This window comes from Pristiophorus japonicus, chromosome 1, assembly GCF_044704955.1.
Source record: "Pristiophorus japonicus isolate sPriJap1 chromosome 1, sPriJap1.hap1, whole genome shotgun sequence".
In the NCBI taxonomy this organism is placed as follows: Eukaryota; Metazoa; Chordata; class Chondrichthyes; family Pristiophoridae; genus Pristiophorus; species Pristiophorus japonicus.
In genome coordinates this window covers 42,446,327-42,455,844 of record NC_091977.1, presented here as the reverse complement: position 1 = coordinate 42,455,844, position 9,518 = coordinate 42,446,327, and the positions used below count along the sequence as shown (strand labels likewise).

Here is a 9,518-nt window from a genome sequence, read left to right as displayed (position 1 = left end):
AGGAAATAGAGTGTGAACGGATGAATGCGATACTCCTAGAATGATCCTAAGTGTTATCATGGAATGATAAAAGGGGGGAATGTGAATGTTTAAAAATGTATAGAGACATTGAAGTTGAGAATGTGGGAATTGTATAGGGACAGTATAAGCTAACAAAGAATTCATGGAGGAATAGCCACGACATCTCAGACTCGAGACTGCGAAATGTTACAACACTAACACGTATTGAAACAAAACCCACAGCTTGCAGAAAAACCTCAAGGTCTTATTAAATCATGTTATTAACCTGAAATATTAACAGAAAGTCTTTGTTTAAAATCAGACATACTTAGGTCGGCTTATGAGTGGACAAAGGGAAAGAGGGATCTAAGAGGATAGGCTGGACTAGGATGTCACTCCAGCCCTATCTTGTTATCTTTTGCCGAAAATGTATAACCATCGTGCCTTTACAATGTAACGTCACTTTGTCCGTAGGAAGTGGGTGCGTTCGAACAGACTTGCATTCCTTCTGTCTGATAAAGTCCCTGATCGGGATTTGCTTTTTATATAGGAAATATAGGAAACACAGCAGCCAATTTGCGCACAGGAAGCTCCCACAAACAGCAATGTGATAATGGCCAGATAATCTATTTTAAGTGATGTTGATTGAGGGATAAATATTGGCCAGGACACCAGGGATAATACCCCTGCTCCTCTTCGAAATAGTGCTGTGGGATCTTTTATATCCAGCTGAGAGGGCCTCGGTTTAATGTGCTCCAAAAGACGGCGCCTCAGACAGTGCAGCACTCCCTCAGCACTGCACTGGGAGTGTCACAACTATTTTTGTAAAACAATAAATCAAGTGCCCTCTTATTAAAGGGGCACTAGAACTGACAAATTACCCAATAAAACTTTTTAAACAATAAAGTCAAATTAAAATTTGGTTAGCGAGGGTGATGATGCACTCCAGTCCCTACGGCGCCCATCTCTCGTGGAAGGTCACGAGCGTACCGATGGACACCGCATGCTCCATCTCCAGGGACACCCTGGCTCGGATGTAATCGCGGAAGAGAGGCAGGCAGTCGCGCTGAACGACCCCATCGACCGCCCGCTGCCTGGTTAATGGCCACCTTGGCCATGCCCAGGAGCAGTTTTGGGAGTGTCACAGCCTAGATTTATGTGCTCAAAAGAACTCGACAATTGTCTGTTCCCGTCTCCAATTAAAAAAAGGCCAGGCTGGCACTTTAACAATAAAGTGACACACGTGACCGTTAGAGGCGCCAACAGCAGCTGATTGGTCGACGTGTTCTAACGCCAGGACCAATGGTGCCGCGATCAGAGAGAGGTCAGAGGGTGAGAGTGAGAGGTCAGGCCGGCTGAGGGAGGGAGAGGAGCAACAGGGCAGGCGGTGGATGGTCCCCGGCGTGGCGTGGAGTGGAGTCCGGGGCTGGATGGAAGCCGCTCGGCTTTAAAAGGCAGCCGGTGTGAAACCTCCCGGCTAACTGCGATGGCGGCCAACGAGGACCAGACGGTGAGCGCTGCGGAGCGTGGCCCGGGCTGCGGCCGCCAGGACAGGCCCAGGCCCAGGCCCAGGCCCAAGGCCAGGCCGCTTGTTGTCCAGGAGTCTTCCTCACCCTCACCCCCGGACCGGAGGCTGGGGCCCGGCTGTCGGTGGTGCTGGTGCTTTCTCCAGGATGCGGTGGAGCTGCAGGCGCAAAATGACGGCTGTGAGGGGCAGGAACTCGCGGCTCTGCCTTGCCCTGCCTTGCTATGCCTGGGGCGGCTTCATTGTAGCCCAGGGGCGGCCGCAGGGGATGTGACAATGGTTGAACATCACCGACCCCCGAACAACGGTCATTCAGACCCCGTAAACTAATGGTCCCGGTAATGGTCCGCCAATGCTGAAGCTGCTGGGCACCTGCCAGCTCTGTGAATGTCGAGGCTTTCTTATTCCCTTACCATGCAGAGCAGGGCCAGCACACTGACCACTCTTGACAGCAGGGTACAGAGGAGGAGGAGGAGCATTGGGGTGGTTCTTTATATGGTTTCAGTACAAACACTGATTCTGGGGAAGTGAAGAATATAAAGTTTGGAATTAAATAATGTCAATGTGACCCATCAAATTTACTGCACTCCGAGTCAATCCGAGTTTATTATCGTATCAATGGAAATATATCGGTGTTTCTTCATTGTTGTGGGGTCAAAATCCTGGAACTCCCTCCCTAACAGCACTGTTGATGTACCTTCACCTCATGGACTGCAGTGGTTCAAGAAGGGAGCTCACCACCTTCTCGAGGGCAATTGGGGATGGGCAATAAATGCTGACCTCGCCAGTGACTCCCATATCCCAGGAACAAATTAAAAAATGCACAGGCTACCATTGAGTCACACCAATTCAATTTCAGGGACGCACACATCCCATGAATGACACTTTTTTTAATGAACTTTTATGGTAAATGTCTTTTTTTATTTCTTCCTGGGATGTGGGTGTTGGCAAGGCCAGCATTTATTACCCATCCCTAATTGCCTTTGAGATGGTGATTTGTATCTTCAACTTTTGAAACCCCATCAAAAATGAGTTTGATTACATGAAAATTGTGTTAATTTAGCTCTTCTTTGATTTTCTATATTATCCTTGTACTATTCTTGCCATGAAGGACCCATAAAACCACATTCTATATTTGAGGGCTTTATAGAAAATCTACTGTTTTACATCCATGAACCTTATGACAAAAGCAAAATACTGTAGATTCTGGAAATCTGAAATAAATACAGAAAATGTTGGAAATACATTGCAGGTCAGGCAGCAACTGTGGAGAGAGAAACAGAGTTAACATTTCAGGTTGTTGACCCTTTGTCAGAACTTATGAACTTGTTTGTTCCAATGTTTGTTAAATACAGATCAAACTTCATCTGAATCATCTAATCTGGGTATATGATCATACAGGTGTAAAAACATCTCTTTTAAAAAAATAAAAAAAAAGTGCTTTCCTCTCTGCTTTAACAATACTGTAACCAGCTTTGTTTTTTTTCAGATGGAGCTTGAAGCTTTACGCTCCATTTATGAAGGAGATGAATGTTTTAAGGAACTCAGTCCAGCATCTTTTCAATATAGGGTGAGTTACAGTAAGTCATTTAGTATAAATACAATTGGTGAACATGAGTTTGCAGTGACTAAGTTAATGGCCTGTATGTTGTGGTAGTAATGACAGTGAAACTGTCAGCGTTTACTGTCATTACCCCTTGAACACTGACCATAACTTCAGGATTGAGTGCATGTACAGATACACATGGAATTCCTGAAATTGTGGTCAGTCATTCCCTGTTCTGCCACAGCTTCACTATGGAACTCCCCATAAGCTGCAATCACTGAAATCACTTGAACTGATGAAAAACCCCCATTTTCCACTCTAATATTGTTGTTAAACACCCCATAAAAAAACTACACCTTGTTCAATGAGGCGTAATGTGGTTTTATCGATGTATTGACTGCTGAAGAACAGGTCTGCCCAGAAAAAACACTTATATTTTTGGAATGTCAAATATCTGCATTATAATAAAAATTACTAAGATTTTTAAAATAAAATATGTATCGTTTGTTTGATATTTCAACTTCTACCTTAACCCCATGTGTATGTCCCTATTTTTTAATACTCTAACATTTTTTTAAAAGTGAATGATAATCAGTGCTTTTTATTTCCTGGTTTGTTGTCCATGAGACTTCATCAATGTGATTGGCTGCTTAGCTTGATGACATCTTTGGTGCTGTATGATAGTGATGCTCTTTTGACAATGCTACAATTAAATTAAGGTCGAGAAAGCTAATGTTTTTGCCACAGAGATCAAGATCGTTGTGGGCAGCTTTCTTTGTCAGTGGTGATGGCTGTCGCTGACTCCAAATTTTGGGCCATCATTTTTGCTAATTTTTCACTTTTCAACCATCAGTCCTGTAGTTCAAACTATTTTACCTTTTTAGGATTCTAAGTGAATAGGGTAGATGCATTAGAAATTGACTCAGTTGCACCAGCAGAGTTTCCCTGTAGCATCCACATGCGCAATGATGATCTGAATTAAAGGAAACCAAAATGCACAATATTCATGTATTTGTCATCAGATTGATCTTGAAGTAGGGTTGTGAGAGATAGAAGAGGAAGATACAGCTGACCCTTAGAAGTGTTGTGCAGTTTTATTGTAGTATTGGTTCTTTCACAAAACCTATATTTAAAAAATGTTTGGCAAATTTCCATGGTAATTTGCCATAACTGTTTGAGACACACTGGGGATAAATTTGAGCATTGTCACCAGGGTGGTAATCTGGTGGAGCAGATCACTCACCTATTGTAAAACTAGAATGATTCTCATCCCGTTGTGGATTGAAAATCGACTGGGCGGGGTCGACAACATGCAGCTGATCTGCTCCACTAGGTTTCCGCTTGGGTGGCAGTGTCATTCACCCCGGTCCCCAGTGTTTCCTTAAGAAGCCAAGACTAAGAAGGGAAGTCAGGTGCAATCTTTTGACCTAAGGGGTAATTATGCGGGGAAATGACCTGAGCCGATTGTTGAAGGTTTCTCTGATGCATTCAATCGTCTCCACAATTGCTAACTCTTGTATTTATTGTGCCAATACTACATTTGACCTTTTTCTATTTTTTTTTCTGTTTCATTTTAGATAGGTAACCTTGGTGACCCGAAAGCCTTCCTGCTAGAAATTACATGGCCTGAAATGTATCCAGAACTGGCCCCAAACATATCATTGAATGCATTCTTCAACAATCGCATGTAAGAGTTCCAATCCTATTTAGCAGAGAATGCTGGATAATGTTTTTATCCTCCTTTCAGTTTTAAAGGTATCTGTCATTAATTGTTTTGTGAATTAAAATCTAACTGTAATCGTTGAATACAAATGCTCTGTATTTAAGATTTCTGTACCTAAAAATACACACACCTTTGGGTAAGTGGTCTCCTTCAGTTTGATTCTGCAAACAGCAATGTGATAATGATCTGACTTTGTGGAGCTATTTCTGATGTACCATATGATTATCTCAGAAATGACCCCAGCATCAGGCTATGCAGAGAAGTTAATAAAAACTGGAGAGCTAATAGAAGACTGCTAATGTACCTTTGTTTAAAAAGGGAGAAAGGAATAGACCGAGTAATTACAGACCAGTTAGCCTAACTTTGGTGGTGGGAAAATTATTGGAAAAAGTCCTAAAGGACAGGATAAATCTTCATTTTGAAAGACATTGATTAATCAAGGACAGTCAGTATAGGTCTGTCAAGGGAAGTTCGTGTCTGATTAACTTGATTGAATTTTTCGAGGAGGTAATCAGGAGGGTCGATGAAGGCGATGCGTATGATGTAGTGTATATGGATTTTAGCAAAGCTTTCGCTAAGGTCCCACATGGTAGACTGGTGACAAAATTAATAGCCCATGGGATCCAGGGCAAAGTGGCAATTTGGATCCAAAATTGGCTCAGAGGCAGGAAGCAAAGGGTAATGGTTGATGGGTGTTTTTGTGACTGGAAGGCTGTATCCAGTGGGATTCCGTAGGGCTCAGTGCTGGGTCCCTTGCTTTTTGTGGTATATAATCAATAACTTGGACTTAAATGATTTAAGAAGTTTGCAGATGACACTAACATAGGCTGTGCGGTTGCTTGTGAAAAAAGCTGCGGACTGCGGGAAGATATCAATTTGTTGGTCAGGTGGGCAGAACAGTGGCAAATTCAATTCAATCCAGATAAGTGTGAGGTAATGCATTTGGGAGGTCTAACAAGGCAAGGGAATACACATTAAATGGTACGCCACTGAAAAGTGTAGAGGAACAAAGGGACCTTGGAGTGCAGGTCCACAGAACCCTGAAGGTAGCAGGCCAGATAGATAAGGTTGTTAAGAAGGCGTATGGAATACTTGCCTTTATTAGTCGAGGCGTAGAATACAAGAGCAAGGAGGTTATGCTTGACCTGTGTAAAACACTGGTTAAGCCGCAGCTGGAGTACAGTGTGCAGTTCTGGTCACACATTACAGGAAAGATGTGATAGTACTCGAAGGGGTGTAGAGGTGATTTACAAGAATGTTGCCTGGACTGGAGAATTTTGGCTATGAGAAAAGATTAGAGATGCTGGGTCTGTTTTCTTTGGAACAGCGGAGGCTATGGGGAGACCTGATTTGAGGTGTATAAAATTGAGGGGCCTGGATAGAGTGAATAGGAAGTGTCTACTTCCATGGCAGAGGGGTCAACAACCAGGGGGCATAGATTTAAAGTAATTGGGGGGAGATTTAGATGGGAAATTTCTTCACCCAGAGGCTGGTGGGGGTCTGGAACTCACTGCCTGAAAGGGTGGTAGAGGCAGGAACCCTCACCACATTTAAAAGATACTTGGATGTGCACTTGAAGTGCTGTAACCTACAGGGCTACGGACCAAGAGCTGGAAAGTGGAATTCGGCTGGATAGCTCTTGTTTGGCTGGCTGGCCCAGACATGATGGGCCGAAATGGCCTCCTTCCATACTGTAAATTTCTATGGTTCTATGAATAACTCAATTCCCACACTTTTACCCCATGTACAATGCAGCATGATCAAACAGCTGGCCATAAAATTTTCATTACAAATCTGGTTTTCTTCCCCTTCCCCAGCCCTGGCTGGTCAAATTACTCGTTGTTCTATGTTAATAAAAGAAAGACTTGAAAGAAAAACTTGCATTACTATAGCGCCTTTCACGACCACCGGATGGCTCAAAGTGCTTTACAGCCAATGCAGTACTTTTAGCTCTTTGTTGTAAAGTGGGAAACGTTTAATGCCACATGTTTAGCTTAATACTTTGTGTATACTAGGGTTTGAAAGTTCCAACTGGCACAAGGTATTGGATCATTTTTCAGTAATAGTTATGACTACAATTTTAGCAATGTTTGGTTACTCAATTTAGTAAACCATCTGGTTACATCTTGTATTGATGTACATTTTGTGTGCTCTTCAGTTCTTCTTCAGTGAAGCAGAATATAATAGCCAAGCTGCAGGAACAGGTTGAAGCAAACCTAGGGACTGCCATGATGTACACACTGTTTGAATGGGCGAAAGAGAACCATGAGCAGCTCATGGAAAACCACCGCCCAGTAGTTACTGCAGTGGTAAGTCTGATTATTAAAAAGAATGCTCTAGCTTTAAGAAACACTCAATTCCTGACAACGTTCTGTTTCTCCTTAAATGTTGCATCGTGGATTTAATAATTTTAAAATGTGACTCTTCAGCTGCATTATAAGGAATTTATATTGTGCATTCATGTTCATAATAGAATTGATACTGAAATTTAATTTGTTTTGTAAAATACCTTCCAAGTTTTTTAAAACTTTTGAATCGTGTGTGGCCACTTGTCAGTCTCTTCTTCCAGGAGCAGGTTAAAAACCAAGTTAGCTGGTGTTTTAACATGAACAAACAAACTTGCAATTATATAGCGCCTTTCTCGACCTCTGGATGCCCCAAAGCGCTTCACAACCAATGGAATACTTTTGAAGTGGGGTCACTGTTATAACGCAGCAGCCAATTTGCACACAGCAAAGTCCCATAAACAATATTGAGGTAAAGTATAAGATCTGTTTTTAGGGTTGTTTGTTGAAAGATAGATGTTAGACAGGAACAGAATTCCCCATCACTTCTTCTTTAAAAAGTGCCACAGGATCTTTTATGAATAACTTGAGCTCGTGCTTGATATTCAGTCAGCCATTTCCAGGGATGAGATACTTCCTTTGACTATGGAGGAACTATTATTGTAGCCATATGTACTTGTTACAGAAAGGGCTGAAAATGCTTAATCTAATGGATTTATAAAAATGTGTTTTTTGGTTTCCTGCAGAGCGCATCAATGAATGAAAATACTGTAATGTCTAATACTTCTGTGGCTAAGAAAAAGGAGAAAAAAGAACAGCTGTCAAAATCCCAAAAGAAGAAGTTAGCTGATAAGACAGGTTTGGAATATTGCTGTGAAGAGTTAAAATTAGTAACTGTTGTGTGCATCCAAATGAATGAAGCTTGGTCTATTTGAAGCTTGTCTCTTTGCTTCTTCAGCAAGGCAAACAGAGGTGGGAGAAGATGTTTTGATGTAGAGTATTCCGCTGTCTAATGTACCATGTCTCCACACTTACAATTATCTTGTGACACACACAAGTAACACAGCACGCCCTTCCTATTACAAATTCAGGGTCTGCTGCAAAAATCAATTTAGGTTCAGTGGTGCCAGCTGCTCTTACAGAAGCTGTCTCCCACTGCCCTATATCTGCTAGTGTGTGGTTGTAGGAACTTCGAGTACAGGTATAACAACAACATTCTTGTGTGTTCTGGGCTGGATCCATGTGTCTTATGCATGTGTGCTCTGTCAATCTCTCCGAAAGGTGATCTGAGTTAACACTAGTCGAGGCATTGCGGGCTTTGTTTCGTGCATTTTCATTCTGCAGTAGGCAAATGTACGAGTATAATGGTCATCTGTCGCTCTTGCAAAATAAAGAACATAAGTCTACTCGCCCACTTCAGGCCCTTTACATAAAAGCATGGACTCTGCCGAATCAGAGAATGAGCTCTTCTCTAGCAGCATGTTGCTGCTTAATTTTCCCCTTTGTCTGTATTCTTTTTTTAAAGCCCCTCAAAGATCACAAGATTTCCAGCATCATGTTAAGCATCTCTCTGAATAGCTAAACATCAAGGGATTATGGATATAGTGTGCAGCAAGGTGTTGAGGTAGAAGATCAGCCATGATCTTCTTGAATGACAGAGCAGGCTCGAGGCCTACTCCTGCTCCCAATTCTTGTGTTCTTATGACTAACGAATTGTCCATTGTTTGTCTCTTTGAGAAACAACTTCCCATCCATTGTAATTGCCTTTGCCTATTATACCTATCATTAAGAGCTCTACAGTTGAATTTGTGTGGTTGTGTTTGGGAAGGCGAATTGGACCAAGGTCCCCACTCCTGATTGTTGATCCCCGAGGGCAAAGTGGATGTTGGTTGAAACCGGGATTGGCCTTGGTTTTGATGCTCCCAAAGTCAAATAGCTTGCTGACACTCACTATCGAAGGCTTGCATGTAAGTCATAGCCAAAAGCTGACTGGAATCATGGGACCAGAGCCCAGGAAGAAGGAGTGGGAAGAAATGAATGTGAAAGAAACAAATGCTCCTCTTTCTAGTTCTGCTGTTTTTGATTTCTCCATTAGATAACCGAGGGGAACTGCCACGAGGATGGAATTGGGTGGATGTCGTTAAGGTATAACTTCGATTTTTTTTTTAATAAGCTCAAGAATTTGAGGAGCATAATGACCATGTTCACAGCTGAACGTAGAATGAGATGGCAGCTGTCTGAATGTATTTTAATGTACAGAAAATGTATTGGATGTGATCACAGTTGTAGTTATTTTGAAAGATGTAAACTAAATGCTCTTGCCCAAAAAGGCTACAGTGTTGGATTTGTAAATTCATTTCAAGCATTTCAATTATTAATAATTTTTTTCCACTTTCTCAAATTAAATCTGCTGATGCTTGATGGATGACTTCGTTTCTG

The 9,518-nt window shown here is 42.1% G+C and overlaps 1 protein-coding gene across 1 annotated transcript; it reads left to right on the top strand.

Moving 5' to 3' along the window:
• Window positions 1-1,343: 1,343 nt before the first annotated feature.
• rwdd (RWD domain containing 4) lies at window positions 1,344-9,245 on the top strand. The gene is made up of 6 exons (XM_070897755.1): window positions 1,344-1,510; window positions 3,015-3,095; window positions 4,649-4,758; window positions 6,953-7,103; window positions 7,826-7,937; window positions 9,175-9,245. Exons 1-6 carry the CDS (start codon window positions 1,487-1,489, stop codon window positions 9,228-9,230), a joined length of 534 nt encoding a protein of 177 aa, XP_070753856.1. The 5' UTR covers window positions 1,344-1,486; the 3' UTR covers window positions 9,231-9,245.
• Window positions 9,246-9,518: the final 273 nt, after the last annotated feature.

What these genes read in the sequence shown, in the direction of transcription:
- rwdd (XM_070897755.1), top strand. Translation starts at nt 1,487, where the DNA reads ATGGCGGCCAACGAGGACCAGACG. An exon ending in CAGCATCTTTTCAATATAGG is followed by an intron (nt 3,096 to 4,648) that starts GTGAGTTACAGT and finishes GTTTCATTTTAG; the next exon opens with ATAGGTAACCTTGGTGACCC. An exon ending in GCCCAGTAGTTACTGCAGTG is followed by an intron (nt 7,104 to 7,825) that starts GTAAGTCTGATT and finishes GGTTTCCTGCAG; the next exon opens with AGCGCATCAATGAATGAAAA.